Source organism: Chlorocebus sabaeus, chromosome X (genome assembly GCF_047675955.1).
Source record: "Chlorocebus sabaeus isolate Y175 chromosome X, mChlSab1.0.hap1, whole genome shotgun sequence".
In the NCBI taxonomy this organism is placed as follows: domain Eukaryota; kingdom Metazoa; phylum Chordata; class Mammalia; order Primates; family Cercopithecidae; genus Chlorocebus; species Chlorocebus sabaeus.
This window is the reverse complement of record NC_132933.1, coordinates 107,793,202-107,812,397: the sequence shown is the minus strand read 5'-3', so window position 1 is coordinate 107,812,397 and position 19,196 is coordinate 107,793,202. Positions and strand designations below refer to the sequence as shown.

At 42.7% G+C, this 19,196-nt stretch overlaps 1 protein-coding gene across 17 annotated transcripts in view; it reads left to right on the top strand.

The window, feature by feature from the left end:
* The window catches only part of KDM6A (lysine demethylase 6A), a 234,358-nt gene that overhangs the window by 119,320 nt on the left and 95,842 nt on the right, over nucleotides 1–19,196 (top strand). For all 17 annotated transcript variants that reach the window (XM_007991467.3, XM_007991469.3, XM_007991468.3 and 14 more), the window contains exon 5: nucleotides 16,310–16,368. In XM_007991467.3, coding sequence (XP_007989658.1) covers nucleotides 16,310–16,368 — 59 coding nt within the window. The remainder of the gene's footprint in view (nucleotides 1–16,309; nucleotides 16,369–19,196) is intronic.

The following is a 19,196-nucleotide window of genomic DNA, read 5'->3' as shown; positions in this document are numbered from 1 at the left end:
GATTCACTGCATCCCTTCAGGTCTCCAAGGAACGCTAAATTTCTTCCTTGTCGTGAGACACACGAAGTGAACTTAGTGTTGGGAGACAGAAGCTGGATGACCCTCGGGGGCTGACCCGCAGGGTGCTGGACTTCGAGATATAGCAGAGAGAGCTTGGCACGACTTATTACTCCAGGCTGTAGAATCCTGGAAAAGAGCTACCATGCAGCCCACACCCGGTCGACTGGAGGACCACCTTAGTGGAAAGGGGACAATCTGGGCCTCTGGCCTGTCATGCGCACAAGCACAACAATTGCTTTTGTTTAACGTTTGGATTGAATATTTGATCCATTCTAACCAGGTATTTGCATCTTGATATCCTGTCTTAATTGCCAAAGTTCATTGTAAGTCTTTAACTTTTATGATAGCTATCTTGGTCTGTCTAGATGGAGGAGGAGCAATTGTTCCATTGTGAGAGGTTTTGCAAGAAGGCTTAGAGGAAGGTGCAGGCAGTGGGGTGCTGAGACCAGCTCGGTTGGGGAGACCCTAACCCAGCGGCGCTAGAGGAATTAAAGACACACACAGAAATATAGAGGTGTGAAGTGGGAAATCAGGGGTCTCACAGCCTTCAGAGCTGAGAGCCCCGAACAGAGATTTATCCACATATTTATTAACAGCAAACCAGTCATTAGCATTGTTTCTATAGATATTAAATTAACTAAAAGTATCCCTTATGGGAAAGGAAGGGATGGGCCGAATTAAAGGAATAGGTTGGGCTAGTTAACTGCAGCAGGAGCATGGGAGCATGTCCTTAAGGCACAGATCGCTTATGCAATTGTTTGTGGCTTAAGAATGCCTTTAAGCGGGTTTCTGCCCTGGGCAGGCCAGGTGTTCCTTGCCCTCATTCCGGTAAACCCACAACCTTCCAGCGTGGGCCTTAGAGCCATTATGAACATGTTACAGTGCTGCAGAGATTTTGTTTATGGCCAGTTTTGGGGCCAGTTTATGGGCAGATTTTGGGGGGCTTGCTCCCAACAGTGGGGGATCAAAGAAATGCATTTTAAAGAATCTAATAGGGTTTGTCCCTGAAACTTCAGCCCCCATACCATAAAACCGGCTTAAAGAAGGGAACCGGCTTAGAAAAGGGGAAGAACTTTGAGGGTTTGAGATAATAACCTGTATAGAATTACACTGGTTTAGCTGACAGTTACGGGGGAGGGTTGTCCTTCTAGTAAAATGTATGGTTTTAGGAAGTTACAAAAACCTGTTGGGGCAGTCCATTCTTGTTCTTTAGTGGTCCACAGAAAGTTGGACTAACTACAGCATAAAAGCTCTACATTGGGGAACAAGACTCCTGGTTGACACTGGGGTCTTTATTGAAATCTCCCTGGATTAAATGGTCCCAATTTACTAAGGCCCAGTCTGAGGAAAGTCAGGGGGGACAGAGGTACTTTTCTGAAGTAGAGAGCTGTTTCTGACTTGGCAAGCCCCCACAGGGTATATAACAAGGCAAACATCAAATGCAGTAGTTTGAGGGGAAATTGACTTGGTTATGTTACAACTGGATGGTCAGCAATAGAGCGAGGAAAGAAGAAAGAGTAATAGAATAGATGAAAGAGAGTTAAATTTTTCTTAGCTTTGGTTCGATAGGGTTTTCCCCTGAGACTATGGCCCATGACTCTGGAGGGGGTGGTGCTTTCTTGCCTCGGGTGTGATGAGTCCATCCCCTTTCCGCTGTATGAACAGCAGTCTCGAACAGCAGTCTCGAACAGTAGTCTCGGTGGTTAGCCGCACAAGGTAAGGTCCTTCGCAGGCTGACTTGAGTTTTCCTTCTTTTCCACCCTTTGATGAGAACGTGATCCTAAGGCTGGTGCTGCTTTACCGGAAATTCTAGGAGTGGTACCTGTGCAAAAAGACTTCTAGTTTTGAGGGAAAGGAAAGTGGAAGATAAACCAAGTATATAATTTCTAAGAAATTGATCTTTTGTTTTAAATGGGGACATCAGCAGTGGACTTTATAGTCCTTGGTGCCTTCTTACTGAGAAATTTACCTTAGCACCTATTTTTATTAGTTTTTAGACCAAAGAAAGCCAAACACCGTTTTATATTTGACAGTGCTTCCTGTATGATTTTTATACCAGATAGGCTAAATTTCACCTTTATATTAGTGTGTTATTAGTGTTAAACTCAATTTTAATAAAACCTTGTAGACATATTTATCCAATTTTAATGTCTGACCATAAGGTAAGATTTTTATAGACTCTTTTTAACCTTTTGTAATTTTTGTGAAAGAGTAGATTAGTGCTTTAAGAAAAACCTGTTGTGCTTTTACCCCTTTAACTTTGCCAATATGTTCACACACAGAATTTCCTTTACAATTAACGTTTTAAAAATTGCTCAGACCTTTAAAACAAACTATATTTTCTTAACCTTTTAACGTAGGTAAAAATCCACATTCTTTTTTTTTTTTTGAGACGGAGTCTCGCTCTGTCGCCCAGGCTGGAGTGCAGTGGCCAGATCTCAGCTCACTGCAAGCTCTACCTCCCGGGTTTACGCCATTCTCCTGCCTCAGCCTCGCGAGTAGCTGGGACTACAGGCGCCCGCCACTGCACCCGGCTAATTTTTTCTGTTTTTAGTAGAGACGGGGTTTCACCATGGTCTGGATCTCCTGACCTTGTGATCCGCCCGCCTCGGCCTCCCAAAGTGCTGGAATTACAGGCGTGAGCCACCACGCCCAGCCAAAAATCCACGTTCTTATGCCTCCTTTTAATCCTTTTACCAAAGGTATATTTTACTTTCCTTACACACCTTGCACATAAACTGTTTCTTCAGTAGTTTTACATTCAGGAGGCCTAATTACTTTTAAATCATATAACATTTCTTCCATAAATTCCCTTTTATAACCTTTTTTTTTCCCACGACTTTCACAGACAATTCTTCGACATGCCTCAACTTTCTGACTTGTTGCAAACATCCCTTTCTTAAAACAACCAGTTAATTTGTTTTAGGACAAGAATTTACCATATAAAATTCTTTTTATGTACATTCTTGCCCTCCCCCGTCCCCCCCTTTTTTTACATTCTTCTCCAAAGTGAACTTCCTTTATGTCTGTGGACTAAACTGCCCAAGGCCACAAGATTAGAAGTTAGGATAATACATGTTACACTGTTAACTTTTAGCAAACTTGACTTTTGTTGAAAACCTTGTTAAGTTTGGGATTTCAGTTATCCTTTGCTATTAATAAGACCTTGTTTAGTCCAAATTAACTTAGAATTGGTATAGATGGTTCCTTCCTGGTTCTGTAAGTACTGTAAGGCTTGGCTGAGTGCAAACAGCTCCCACATTTGAGCAGACTAATTATTAGGCAATTTTCCTAATTTTGCTTCTATAAGAGTTGCCCTATCAATTACTGAATACCCATTGTGTCTTTTTCCCACAGTCACCTAGGAGGAGGGAGGAGCCATCTGTCATCTGTCCTGAAGGGAGTTCCTCCGACATCTGGTCGGACCTTTGTATAGTAATTAAGATTTAGATCCCTTGTTAGGAAACCTGCTGGGTTAAGGGAATTAGTAGTGGTTAATGTTGAATTATCCTTTCTTTTTTTCTTTTTTCTTTTCTTTTTTTTTTTTTTTTAACAGAATAGCCTCATACTTTCTTGTGTTAGCAAAGCAGTTGTCGCTACAGATTGAATGTATTTGGGCCATCCGCCGGTTACTGGGTTAAGGATTTTTGATAGGAAGGCTACAAGTTGTCTGTGGCCCCAGTGCTTTCTGGCTGCACCCTTGTTTACATTGAGCAAGGTGGTATTGGAGTGTTATAGTGTCACGAAGAAGAAGAAGACCTTCAGTGATCAATTATAGGTTTTAAATTTACCCTGGCTTTTAAAGGAATAGGGTACACTGGTTTTTCCTTTACTACTTTTATCTCTCTCTCTCTCTCTCTTTCTTTCTCTCTTTTACTTTCTGTCGCTTTGACTCCCTCTTTGTCTGTCTCTTACTCTCTCTCTTTGACTCCCTCTTTGTCTCTCTGTCTCTTCCTTTCTCTCCCTGCCTCTCTTTTTTTCTCTCTTTCCCCCCCTCTCTCTTTCCTCTCTCTGTCTCCCCCCACCCCCCTCTCTTTCCTCTCTGCTGGTCTTTCCCTGCCTCTGCCAGCTGCTTATGCTGCTGTTCTCCCCTCTCCTTCCCCTTTTACCCTGGAGACTAAAAGTTCCTCTGAGGAGAAGACAACATTAGACTGGGGGAACAAACAGAGGAGCAAGCAGCTTCTGAATAGACTAAAAAGGTGATAAGCTCATGTTTAGGTCCCACCTCCATATTTATCGAGGGCTCCTGGTGAGACTCAAGATAAAAGAGACAGAGCCCCTGACCTCCCTATTCTTCCTCGAAAGTCATGAGCCGGAAGGGCTTCTTTCTCCTTTCTTAGTTCAGGACATCCTGTCTTGAAATGGCCTGTTCTTCCATATCTGTAGCACCTGTCTTGTCCTTCCTCCTTAATCCTGCTCCACCATACTCTTTAGGGGGCCTGGTAGATGAGGACCTTGGTCCTCCAGATGGAGACTGGGGTCCTTTAAAAGAGGGTTCAGACCCTTTATAGTTTCTGGTTCCCTGGAAACTCTGTCTAGAAGTACCTGGGTTTGGAGCCATCTGTTGGAAGGTGGAAAACGTAAGTTTTGTCTTTTGTTTCTGTTTTTCTTTGTCTCTTTTCACTTATACTTTCTGAGCTTCTCTGAGAAGCTCACTTAGGGGCCTGTCTTCTCAATTGTCTATGTTTTGTAAGTTTTTGAAATGTCTGGCCAACTTGTAGTGACAAATTGGAGTTTCAACATTCCTTGCCCAAGGGGATCATCCAAATTGAGGCCTGCATAATTCCTCATTTGCTCTCTTAGTCTGTCTAGGAATCTCATAGGCCTTTCATCCTTTTCCTGTTGTATATCAAATGCTTTAGAAAGATTTCGGGTTCGGGGTACTGACTCCCGAATTCCTTTTATTATTTTCTCCCTTAGGTCCTGCATATTTTCCTGGTGATCTGCGTTGTTATTGTCCCACCGGGGGTCTCAGGTGGGGAATTTCTGGTCTGTGGTGGGAACGTTTTCACCGGGAGGGTGCTCACGTTCCCAAACTACCATAGCAGTGCTACAAATCATACTCCTTTCTTCCCCTGAAAAGAGGATGCCCAAGATGGACATTAACTCTACCCAAGTGTATAACTGAGGTCCTAAGAATTGGTCAATTTGGTCTGCCACTCCATAAGGGTTATCTAGTAGTGGTTTAAGCTCCTTTTTAAAATTCTGGACTTCTGAACTGGTTAAGGGAACATTTACAAAGTCAATGGCTCCCCTCTTTATGATACCTCTTTCAAAGGGAAGAGGGTTGGGGCTGACCTCTTAGGTATGGAGGGAAATGGGAAATTCTGAATATCTTTTTTACATTGTTCTACCTCACGCTGGAGTCCTTTTAGAGAAGGGTCTTTAGGTTGGGAGGGAACGGGCTGGTGGGACGGTAATTCCCAAGAGTCACGGTTATAAGGAGGAGGGATAACGTGAGTAGAGAGGGAATTTGGAATGGGGGTCTGAGGCGGCAGTGGCTGTCCGAGGGGAAAGACTGGGGACACTGAGTGGGGGAAGATAGTCTAGGGGATCCCATGTGCTGGAGTCTTTAGGCATGAGAGCTGGCTTCTTTGACTTTTCATTCTGAGGTGGCAGATTGGGTTCTTCCCTATTTGTTTTTAAGGGAAAAAGGAGGGAAGGTCCATGCCTCCAACAAAGGGCATTCCTAGTTCTTCTGAGACACTGGACTTTTATCATTAACATATTGGATTAGAAACTGACACATTACATACTCATTCGACCTAAACTTTGGCCAGAAGATTGAGGGTTTGAGGATGGGTCTTTGAGTCTAAATAAAACAGCAATATTTCATCATTTGTTGCTTTTTCCTATCTTGAGTCCTTTCATTATCCTTCCAGTGTTTTAGCATGAGACCTAGGGGGCTATCTGGGGAGATAACTTTGTTACCATCTTTATCCCCCTTGCTCCCTGTCTTGCTTGGGGTATTTCTTATCTTGATGGTTTTGGGGTAAGGTTCAAGGTTCAATTTCCCTTACTGGAAATTTATCACCTTTTAGGGTGAGGCTCAGTTTTCCCCACTGGAAATTTCTTGCCTTTTGGGGTGAGGCTTAATTTCCCCCACTGGAAATTTCTCACCTTTTCTACTACTGGAGGTTCGTGTGAGGTTCAGTCCCCTCCAATGGGGATGTGTCGCCTCTTTTTAACCTCTAAGCCACCCCAACCAAGGAGTACTTCACCACCCCCAAGGAAATACTTTAGTAGCTTTCATGGCTTCTCCTTCCTTGGTCTGTGCACAGAGTCATCACTGTGGTATGTGAGGATCCTTTAAGCTAGGTTACTGGCCAGTCATGTCGTCCCCCCGCCCCCGCCCCCGCCCCCGCCCCTAGCCCGGGTTGCCGAGAGCTTGGATTATTCCTTGCACTGGGTGGGTTCTGATTTCTCACCCCTGAGGCCACCACAAGGGGCAGGGCGTACCTCTTCTTGAGAGAGAACCAGAGACTCTTCGGAGGGGAATGTAAGGGAATGTAATCACAGGCGAGCCCCCCAAATTGTTATACATAAAATTTCGGTGCCACGAAAGAAATAGCACTGGAATGTAAAATGTTCTTTTTAATTCTCAGCAAGGCAAGGTACTTCTATAGAAGGGTGCGCCCTCACAGATGGAGCAATGGTGAGCGCAGACTTGGACCAGGGAGGGGAAGGGGGTTCTTATCCCTGAGGCAGGTAGCCCCTACTGCTGCGTCGTTCTCCTATTGGCTAGGATAAACTAATTCTGATTGGCTAATTTGAAGAGCGTGTCAGGGTGAGTGGTTTGGCGGGGGAAAATGGTTATGACAGAGCAGGTAATGAGTCAGGGTGCAGTCAGTAATCGGAATGAGTCAGGGTGGAGCAGGTAATCGAAAAAGGTTGCTTTATGAGGAAGTTAAGTTTAAAAGTAGAAGGTAAAGAATTGAACATACTGACATTGATTCTTTGAAAAGAAATTTAGAACTCGTATCTAACAGCATGGTGGCACGCACCTGTAGTCCCAGCTACTTGGGAGACTGAGGCAGAAGAATTGCTTGAACCCCAGAGGCGAAGGTTACAGTGAGCCGAGATGCACCACTGCACTCCAGCCTGGGTGACAAAGCAAGACACCCCCCACCACCACAAAAAAAAAAAAAAAAAAAAAAGATCCTGAGCATTTCTTCAAAGGATTGTAACAGGAGGTGAAACTTGGCTTTGCCAGTATGATCTTAATGGCAAAGCACAATCAAAGCAATGGCTACCAAGAGGTAGAAATTGATCCAGTCGTAGTGAAAGTGGACCGGTCAAGAGCACAGATCATGACAACAGTTTTTTGGGATTCTCAAGGCATTTTGCTTGTTGACTTTCCGGAGAGTCAAAGAATGATAATAATCTCTGCTTATTATGCCTATGTTCTAAGAATGCCAAAGCTTTAGCGGAAAAATGCCCAGGAAAGCCTCACCATGGCAGTGCCTCTACTCAGTCCTCTCATCAAACAAGGGCAATATTTTGAGAGTTTTCATGGGAAATGATTAGGCAGGCACCCACCTTACAGTCCTGATTTGGCTCCTTCTGGCTTCTTTTTGTTTCCTATTTTAAAAAATCTTTAAAGGACACCTTTTTTCTTCAGTAAATAATGTAAAAAAGACTGCATTGACATGGCTACATTCCCAGGACCCCTCAGTTGTTTAGGACTGGACTAAATGGCTGGTATCATTGCTTACAAACGTGTCTTGAACTTGATGGAGCTTATGTTGATAAATAATGTTTATATTTTTATTTTTTAATTTTTTTTTTTTTTTCCCATGAACTTTTTGAAGTACCCTTGTACTGGGTGATTCGATTAGTAAATCTTTGGGCATCTACTCTATGGAAGTGCACCCTGTGCTAGGTGATAACAAGGAATACAGGCAGTGATCATTCCTGCCTTTATGGCATTTTTGTTTGATCGGATGGAGTTTAGTCAACACATAAATAACAAATATATGGTATAATAGTTAAGAGTGAGCTCTGGAGACTGACTTAGCTTCACTTTCTATATCTGTTACTTAGTACCTGTTTCCTTGAGTAAATTGCTTATTCTCTGATTCAGTTTCTTCATTCTATAAATGAAGCCCTCTACCACCTCACAGGGTTTTTTAGAACCTTTTGAAAGAGTTGATGTTAGATATTGCATAAAACTAAGTTTTTACTGTTACATAATAATGTCAGATGATAGAGACGTTGCAGTAAGACCAAATTTAGAGGTTGGAAAAATCACCTCTAGTTTGAGGTGGGACAGGAAGCAAAGCTTTCATGGGGAAGGTGGCATTTAAATGGATCTTGAATGATTGACAGAATTTATAGAGTGGTGGGGATTGAGTAAAATTTCCTAGAGGGAGAAGAGTGAAGTTGGAAGAATGTACGGTGTGTCCTGAAATCAGAAATGCTCCTAAATAAACTCTTATTTCCATTCTACCCTCACCCCACCCTCTCCAGGCAGTTGCCTAAATAGATGTTAAGATGTTGCTCCCTTTCCTTTCACAACCACCCCCACCCCCACACCCCCATTGTCTTTCAAATACCGACTTTTTAGGTAGAACACTAAAAGACTCTGGATTAACTATTACCACATTTACCACATTCTGAATATCCATGCCTCCTCTCCCCCACCCTCTAGATTGCATACTTCTTGAGAGCAGGGGAAGTATATTTTATTCAGATTTGTTTGTTTAGCCCTTGAGTATTGTCCCTGGCACCTAGTAAATGCTCAGATTATTTCAGGGGGTGGGATAGTAGATGAATGATCCTGATTAAAAACAGTTTCAACTAAATTTAAAATTTAAACAGGAACTTTAAAAATGGATGCTGTCTGAGACCTTTGTGACTCCTGGAATTGGTGAATACTTCTGTAACATAATTTCCTCATTCAGAAAATTGGGGGTAATGAGGACTTAATGAAATTACCATATTTTTATATTTGACAATGTATTTAAGAAACAGTGTTTCTAGAAAGATACTTAGAATTCAAAGGAAATGCATGATATAATTTTAGTACAAACTTTACCATATTTAAAAAGCAAGAAAAGTCACTCAGCTTGTTACTGGAACAGGGTCCTGATCCAAACCCCAGGTTGGATCTCACGCAAGAAAGAATTTGAGGATAATCCAGAGTAAAGTGAAAGCAAGTTTATTAAGAAAGTAAAGGAATACCTGCTCAACTGACAATACTTATAGTTATTTCTTGATTATATGCTAAACAGGGGGTGAATTATTAATGAGTTTTCCAGGAAAGCAGTGGGCAATTCCGGGAACTGAGGGTTCCTCCCCTTTTTAGACCTTATAGGGTTCTGAGGTTGTCTTGGCGCTGCTAGGAGTGTCTTTTAGCATACTAATGCATTATAATTAGTGTATAATGAGCAGTGAGGATGACCAGAGGTCACTTTTGTTGCCATCTTGGTTTCGGTGGCTTTTGGCTGACTTCTTTACTGCAACCTGTTTTTATCAGCAAGGTCTTTGTGACCTGTATCTTGTGCCAACCTCCAGTCTCATCCTGTGACTAAGAATGCCTGACTCCTGGGAATGCAGCTCAGTAGGTCACAGCCTTACTTTACCCAGCCCCTATTCAAGATGGAATTCTTCTGGTTCAAATGCCTCTGACAAGCTGTTTACATTTTGGGCTTTAAACATCACTGATTCTTTTTCTCAAATAATGAATTACAGAAGTTGTGGTATAATTACCCTAGTTCCTTCATACTTAGGGCAAGATGACTCTGAGAAATGTTCCATACTGTCTCCCAGAGATCTCCAGCAGGCTTGAGTACCAGTTGCCTAGAGTCATAATTGGCTCCATAATGCATCCTTTATTGGCATACTTTCCTTTCCTGACTCACTTCTTTACTTCATTAAAGGTATTTCCTCGGATACTTCTCAAATAAACTACTTGTACAAAAAGCTTTATCTCACAGTCTTTCTTGGGAGATGCAACGCAAGGCAGCATGACAATCATTGTAATAATAGTTTAAAAATTTTGAAGTTTTAGAATTCAGAGACATTTGTAATTTGATACTGTCATGCGCGTCCGTGTGAAGAGACCACCAAACAGGCTTTGAGTGAGCAACATGGCTGTTTATTTCACCTGGGTGCAGGCGGGCTGAGTCCGAAAAGAGAGTCAGTGGAGATAAGTGTGGGGCCGTTTTATCGGATTTGGGTAGGTAAAGGAAAATTCCAGTCAAAGGGGGGTTCTCTGGCGGGCAGGAGTAGGGGTCACAAGGTGCTCAGTGGGGGAGCTTTTTGAGCTAGGATGAGCCAGGAAAAGGAATTTCACAAAATAATGTCATCGCTTAAGGCAAGGATCAGCCATTTTCACTTCTTTTGTGGTGGAATGTCATCAGTTAGGGCACGGCAGGGCATTTGCACTTCTTTTGTGATTCTTCAGTTACTTCAGGCCATCTGGGCAGGTGATAGGGTGGCTTGGCTTGGGCTCAGAGGCCTGACATTCTTGCCTTCTTATATTAATAAGAAAAATAAAATAAAATAGTATTGAAGTGTTTGGGGCAGTGAAAAATTTTTTTCGGGGGTGGTATGGAGAGAGAATGGGCGATGTTTCTCAGGGCTGCTTCAAGTGCGATTAGGGACAGCGTGGAAACCTAGAGTGGGAGAGATTAAGCTGAAGGAAGATTTTGTGGTAAGGGGTGATATTGTGGGGTCGTTAGAAGAAACCTTTTGTCGTATTGAATGATTGGTGATGGCCTGGATGCGGTTTTGTATGAATTGAAAAACTAAACGGAAGACACAAGGTAAGAGAAGGAGAAAAAAACAGGTATTGAAGGACTGAGAACTGGGAGGACCTAGGACATCTAATTAGAGAGTACCCAAGGAGGTTCAGCATAGCCTTGCCAGCAAAGATTATTTACTTTAAGAGGGAATTTAGAGTGGCGGTTTGGGATAGCACTAGGAGATATCAGCTGTGATGGCTTGGAGTAACAGTGTAAACCGGCAGTGTAAACACGAGCCAGGGCATTTATGAGTAGTTGAGAACGGTGAATAGGAGTATGACTAGACAGAAGACAGTAGGGATGAAAGTGTTTTGGGGTGCAGTCTAAGTTGGTCTGGTGTCTGGAATGAGACTGGGACCTGATAAAAAGGAGTGTCCACACAGGAGCTCAAATGGGCTGTAACCTGTAGCATTCCGAGGACAGGCCTGAATTCTGAGAAAGGAAAGTGGTAAAAGTATTGTCTAGTCCTTTTTAAGTTGGTGACTGAGCTTGGTGAGGTGTGTTTTTAAAAGACTGTTAGTCTGTTCTACCTTTCCTGAAGATTGAGGACGGTAAAGGATATAAAGGTTTCACTGAATACTAAGAGTCTGAGAAACTGCTTGGGTGATTTGACTAGTAAAGGCCGGTCCGTTTTCAGACTGTATAGAGTTAGGAAGGCCAAACCGAGGAATTATGTCTGACAGAAGGGAAGAAATGACCGCGGTGGCCTTGTCAGACCGTGTGGGAAAGGCCTCTACCTATCCAGTGGAAGTGTCTACCCAGACCAAGAGGTATTGTAGTTTTCTGACTCGGGGCATGTGAGTAAAGTCAATTTGCCAGTCCTGGGCGGGGCAAATCCCCGAGCTTGATGTGTAGGAAAGGGAGGGGGCCTGAACAATCCCTGAGGGATAGTAGAATAGCAGATGGAACACTGAGAAGTGATCTCCTTGAGGATAGGTTTCCAGGATGGAAAGGAAATGAGAGGTTCTAAGAGATAGGCTAGCGGTTTGTAACCTAGATGGAAGAAGTTATGAAATGACGACAGAATAGAATGGGCCTCTGAGGCTGGAAGGAGATATTTTCCTTAGTCTAAGAACCATTTGCCTTGTGTGGGAAGAGATTGATAGGTGGAAGTTTCAGTGGGGGAGTAGGTGGGAGTGGCCGATGTGAAGGAGGAAAACTGCTGTGAAGGATAGAAGTTGGAACGCTAGCTGCTTTTTAAGCTAACTTATCAGCATAAGCATTGTCCTGAGCGATGGTTGGAGGAAGAAAATAGATTTTGGAAGTTACGAGAACTGTAGAGAGTTGAGCCTAGTTTGTGATTTCTAGGGCCTCTAACAGTATTAAAGCAGTGGCAGCTGCTGCGCGCAGACATAGACATGAGGGCTAGGCTAAAACAGTAAGGTCAAGTTGTTTGGACAGAAAGGCTACAGGACGCAGTCCCGGCTCTTGTGTAAGAATTCTGTCCGTACTAACCATGCCTAGGAAGGAAAGGAGTTGTTGTTTTGTAGAAGGGATTGGGGTTTAGGAGATTAGCCAGACACGATCAGCAGGGAGAGCGCATGTATTTTTATGAGAATTATGCCAAGATAGGTAACAGATGAGGGGAAAATTTGGGCTTGACTGAAGTAATGGGGGCTGTCTGTGAGGCCTTGCAGCAGTACAGCCCAGGTAATTTGCTGAGCCTGATGTGTGTGAGGGTCAGTCTAAGTGAAAGCAAAGAGAGGCTGGGATGAAGGGTGCAGGGGAATCGTGAAAAAAGCATCTTTAAGATCAAGAACGGAATAGAGAGTTGTGGAGGAAGATATTGAGGACAAAAGAGTTGTACGGGTTGGGCACCACAGGATGGATAGGCAAAACAATTTGGTTGATAAGGCGCAGATCTTGAACTAATCTGTAAGACTTGTCTGGTTTTTGGACAGGTAAAATGGGGAAATTGTAAGGAGAGTTTATAGGTTTTAAAAGGCCATGCTGTAGCAGGTGAGTGATAACAGGCTTTAATCCTTTTAAAGCGTGCTGTGGGATGGGATATTGGCATTGGGTGGGGTAAGGGTGATTGAGTTTTAATGGGATAGTAATGGGCATGTGATTGGTTGCCAGGGAAGGAGTAGAGATGTCCCATACTTGTGGGTTAAGGTGGGGGGATACGAGGGGAGGATGTGAAGGAGGCTTTGAACTGGGAGAACAGGCGGCAATGAGGTGTGGCTGTAGCCTAGGAGTAGTCAGGGAAGCAGATAATTTAGTTAAAATGTCTTGACCTAATAAGGGAGCTGGGCAGGTGGGGATAACTAAAAAAGAATGTTGTCCAAATTGGCACCAGAGTTGGGGAGTTTTAAGAGGTTTAGAAGCCTGGCCATCAATACCCACAACAGTTATGGAGGCAAGGGAAACAGGCCCTTGAAAAGAAGGTAATGTGGAGTGGGTAGCCTCCGTATTGATTAAGAAGGGGACGGACTTACCCCCCACTGTAAGAGTTACCCAAAGCGTCTCTGATGGTCCAGGAGGCTTCCGAGACAATGGGGCAGCGTCAGTCTTCAGCCGCGAAGCCGAAAAGATCTGGGAAGGAGTCAGTCAGAGAGCCTTGGGCCAAAGCTCCAGGGGCTCTGGGAGGGCTACCGGGTGAGTTGGATTGTCCGATTTCCAGTGGGGTCCCGCACAGATGGGACATGGCTTAGGAGGAATCCCGGGCTGTGGGCATTCCTTGGCCCAGTGGCCAGATTTCCGGCACTTGTAGCAAGCTCCTGGGGGAGGAGGTTCTGGCAGCTGCGGTTGAGGCGTTTGGAGTTGTGTGGTGGAGATGTGACTGGGGTTTGTCTCACAGTGGAGGCAAGGAATTGCAACTCAGAAATAAATTGCTACTTGGCTGCCTCTACTCTATTATTGTATACCTTGAAGGTGAGGTTCATTAAGTCCTGTTGTGGGGTTTGAGGGCCGGAATTTAATTTTTGGAGCTTTATTTAATGTCGGGAGCAGATTAGGTAATAAAATAAAATGCATATTAAGAATAAGACAGCCTTCTGACCTTTCAGTGTCTAAGGCTGAAAAGCGTCTCAGGGTTGCTGCCATGAACTGGGCTGGGTTTTTCTTATTTGGTGAAAAAGAGCCTAAATGCTAACTGATTTGGGAGAAGCCGGATAAAGAAAAAGGAACATTAACCTTGACTATGCCTTTAGCCCTAGCCACATTTTTAAGAGGAAATTGCTGGGCAGGTGGGGGAGGGATAGTCGCAGAACGAAACTGTAAGCCAGACCGGGTGTGAGGAGGGGAGTGATAAAAGGATTACAGGGTAGGGGAGCGGAGTCTGAGGAAAAATTGGGACCTAGCTCTGCCTGGCGAGGAGGGGAGAGGTCATATGGGTCTGTAGAAAGGAAGATTAGAAAGACTCAGTGACGCTTGGGGTTGGGACTGAGGGGACAGGTGGGAGGGAAAGAAGGAAGATTTGGGATGAGTTGCATTGGGAACAGAGACTAGGGAGGGACCAATGTGTAAAAGAATGCCTGGACGTCAGGCACCTCAGACCGTTTGCCTATTTTACAAGAATTATTTAGATCTTGTAGGATGGAAAAATCGAAAGTGCCATTTTCTGGCTATTTGGAACTACTGTCGAGTTTGTATTGGGGTTAAGTGGCATTGTAGAAGAAAATAAGGCATTTAGGTTTTAGGTCAGGTGCGAGTTGAAGAGGTTTTAAGTTCTTGAGAACACAGGGTAAGGGAGAAGAAGGAGGAATGGAGGGTGGAAGGTTGCCCATAGTGAAGGAGGCAAGCCCAGAGAAAAGAGAGAGTAGAGACACGGAGAGGAGGAGTTCGGGGGTTCTTGCTCTCCAGAAAAGCGGGAAAGGGTTCGGGGCGCGGAAATAAGGGATTGGGGCGCAAAAATAAGAGGTTGGGGCGCAAAAATAAGAGGTCAGGCTTCTTGCTCCTCCCCTAGAAAAGCAGAGAAGGGGTAGAAACAGGGAGAGAAGGGGTCGGGGTGCTTGCCTCTCCCCCCAGAAAAGCAGAGAAGGGGTAGAGACAGGGAGAGAAGGGGGTCGGGGTGCTTGCCCTTCCCCCCAGAAAAGCAGGGAAGGGGTAGAGACAGGGAGAGAAGGGGGTCGGGGTGCTTGCCCCTCCCCCAGAAAAGTGGGGCTTGTCGCTGAGGGTGAAGGACCAAGGCAGGCGTCCTGCAGCATGGTCAGACACCTCTGAAACGTGGATGAGTAATCAGAGAGGTGTGCCTGCAATGATTAAACACCAAGGGAAGGCTGCCTTCCCCAGTCCGTGACCGGCGCCGGCGTTTTGGGTCCACGGACAAAACGTGTCTCCTTTGTCTCTACCAGAAAATGAAAGGAATTGAAATTAAGAGAAGGGAGAGATTGAAGGGTGGCGCCAAGACTGAAAGGAGAAAGAGGTTGAGGGATAGTGAGAGAGGTTGGAGAAGACAGTAAAAAAGGGGCCACTTACCTGATTTAAAATTGGTGAGATGTTCCTTGGGCTGGTTGGTCTGAGGACTAGAGGTCATATAGGTGGATCTTTCTCATGGAGCAAAGAGCAGGAGGACAGGGGATTGATCTCCCAAGGGAGGTCCCCTGATCCGAGTCAAGAATTTAGAAGATGAAATTTGTTCACACAGATCAGTATGAAAGCTTTACCTTCTTTTTTAATAGGGAAGGTTTAGTAAAATAGATTTGCTTGGTTATTGATAAAACATATACTAGGTACTCAAACATTTGCTGTTTTTGAAAATGAGTAGGAGCTGGGCATGGTGTCACATTTCCTTTAGTCCCAACTACTTGGGAGGCTGAGGTGGGAAGATTGCTTGAGCTCAGAAGGTTGAGGCTGCAGTGAGCTGTGATCACGTTGGTGTGACAGAGTGAGACCTTGTCTCTTTAAAAAAAAAAAAAAAAAAAAAAGAGAGAAAGAGAAAAAAACCAGGGAGTTATATAAATATAAATAGCCGGTTCCTATTTGGAGTTCAGAGGTCAAAGTTAGGATAAGTGTTGACGCATGTCTGTTTCATACTGCAAAAGGAGTCAATGATATTTAAAGCACAAGATGTTCATGCCTAGGTGATGATTGGCATGATACTATTTTTCTTAAATACTAAAATTTGTTTTAGGTTTATATTGTGCATTTACTTTGAATTATAGCTACCTTCCTGGCAGTACTAAATATAAAATTAAATCCAATTCAAAAAGCAGAAAGAACCAGAGAAAGAATGTAGATACAAGCAAGAGAGAATAGGATAACATAAGCTGAGCATTTTCATATTCCTGAAGAATCGATTTTTAATTTTAGATTTGACCATAGAATTTCTGCTAGTAAATATTCTTATTTCAGGACTGGAATACCTCTCTAAGTTGATTGGAATTTGTACCATCTGATCACTGTTATTTTGGTATTTTAAAAATATATTGTAAATATATTGTAATTTATGATAGAGTTTTAGGACTTAAAACATCTTGGATACCATATTTTACAGTAATAACATCATATATGTTAGATACAAGTATTTTTCCTAAAAATCTTTTTCCCTTCCTTTACAGAATGCTGCCTTTTTATATGGTCTTGGTTTGGTCTACTTCCATTATAATGCATTTCAGTGGTAAGTTGACATAAAGCCAGTAATTCAGTTGTTTTCAGTAAATGGCTTGTTTTGTTTGTGCTTGATTTGTGTGTGTGTGTGTGTAATAAATACAAAATTTGCTGTCATTAAACCTACACTTTTCAGTAATCTCTTGAAATGATTAGATTGTTCCTTGAAGGGTATTGACTCACCTTAGATTTTTAGAGTTGTATGTTTTCCTGAAAGAATCTAGCATAAGATTCTGTTGAAGAAGGCTTAGATTAGAAAACTTTTTGGAATTTCTCAGTCATTCATTATGGACTGGTGTTCCCCAAGTTATTTGAACTGGCAAATCACTATGATCTCAGAAGTCAAGATATGTGGGTAAATGGTCTATGATGGCTAGTTTTCAGACTTCTAGACAAGATTGACCGCTTCTCCCTGCCACATACCAGATAGCACTTTCCAATATCCAGTAACTAGGCACCAACTCATAAACTCTTAGTTTTTTAGAATAGTACCACTTCAGAGTTGGAGATTAAATATAATAGTAACAATATGTAAGATTTTCTAAACTGTAAAGTGTAGTACCCTGTTATATTATGGCCTTTGCCCCATTGTTGTTTTTCTGTTTACCAGACAATAGTATGCGCTAATGGGGGGGAAGAAAAATATATATATATATATATATAGTTTTAGCTGAAAGATTGGTATTGTGGTCACAGCATTGCCACTTAGTTTGATCTTGAGTTAAATAACTTCTCTAGGTCTGTTTCCTCATTATTTATTTTTATTTTATTTTATTTTATTTATTTTTTGAGACAGGGTCTCACTCTATTGCCCAGGCTGGAGTACAGTGGTGTGATTGCTGCTCACTGCAGTCTCAGTCTACTGTGTTCAAGCAGTCCTTCTACCTTAGCCTCCCAAGTAGCTGGGACCACAGGCACATGCCACCATGCCCAGCGAATTTGTTTTTATTTGTAGAGATAGGGCCGCCGCCTATGTTGCCCAGTCTGATCTTGAACTCCTGGCCTCAGGGCATGCTCCCACCTCCGCCTCCCAAAGTGCTGAGATTTACAGGCATGAGCCACCATGCCCGGCCTCCTCATTTGTTTAAAAAACAAAACTACATAGCAGTCACATGCCTTTCCTATAGAGTTTTGATGATCAAATGAGACACAGCACATTTTATGAAATGTAAACCCAATGTAGTTTTTTTTTTTTTTTTTTTGGGGGGGGGTAAGGGGAGGGTCAGAGTCTTGCTCTGTCACTGGAGTGTAGTGGCACGATCTTGGCTCACTGCAACCTCTACCTCCCGGGTTCAAGTGATTCTCCTGCCTCAGCCTCCCAAGTAGCTGGGATTACAGGTGCCCGCCACCATGCCTGGCTAATGTTTTTGTATTTTTAGTAGAGACGGAGTTTTACCATGTTGGCCAGGCTGGTGTCGAACTCCTGACCTCAAGTGATCTGCCCACCTCAGCCTCCCAAAATGCTAGGATTTACAGGTGTGAGCCACCACACCTGGCAGCATTTTTTTATTGTTAGCGTATCTGACCTTTTCAGAGTCCCTTCTGTGCTCCAGAATTTTAAGCTCCCAGGTGAATTCTGTGGGAGTCCAAAGGAAGGTGATTGAGTGTTTGGCAAAATGTTACAACTCTGTCATATATCCGTTGGGCACCCTGAATACTTATTACAGAACGTTTACATATGCATTGACAATGATTTTATATGGTTTCCCTAAAGAGGAGGCTTTATACATGGATGGTTTTTCCTAGTATCTTTTTTCTTAGCTTTTGGTCTTGTTGACTTTTGATCATGTGTTGAAGCACTGCTTTGTTAGAGAATACCTGTGTATATATAGTGTATTATAATGATTTAGATCACTGGTTTTCTTTGTAAATCTTACAAAGGTATAATTGAGTTTTATGAAGAAACTTTGTAATTTTATTCTCTCTTAAACTATCCTAAATAAAGTCTCCTAACTTAATGTTCAGTGTATTGTATTTAAAACCAAAAATAGATTAAGACTTTTAAAATCTTTCTGTTTCTTTAATAGCCTACTTATAGAATTCAGAATTCTAAACTTCTAGAATTAGAAGTGGTCTTAGAGATAATTTAGTTTTTCCCCCTTAATTTTGCCTTAATTTTGTAGATGGAGAAAGCAGGGGTGTGTGTGTGTGTGTGTGTGTCAGTCAGTATTACGTAACTGTTGAGTGGCAGAAGCAAGTTTATGCCCATATTCTCCAATCAAATATTTTATTGTACTCTGTCCCCTGGTTTTAAGATTGATAGGTGGTTATTATTTAATCAGTATTTGTCATTGTTCACTTGAGCACATTGATGTAATCTTTATGGCCAACTAGAAATAATTTTAGGTGAAACCTGAGGGGAGGAACTCTTCGGTTCTACCTCATACCAGCCAGTTTTCACATACCTGTGGCAATTTGTAAGCCTCTCTATGTACTGGGGTTAAGAACATAAAATTAGTAGTGAGGTGAACCTGTCAATAGTTCAAATGTTGATTGCTTTAATAAGCATATGGCCATGTTAAGTTAGCAAGCTTGTAGTTGTGATTCCTTATCTACTTATGATTTCTATATTTTTCAGTTGACCTAGGAAATGAAACCGAATGATACAAGGACAATGCAATGTCTATATTAATAAGTGCCCCCTGCTCTGTTGTTCCTGTCCTGGTTACCATCATTTTCTCATGTCTTGAGTTTCAATTCTTATAGCTGCTTCCTAAAATGATACATCTCACAACCTATCTTATGAATTCACTCTGGCTGTGTTTTTCTCTTGTTAATCAAATGTTCTTTCACAAATTGTGCTTCACATTTTTGCTTCAACTTGCTATTTCTTTAACA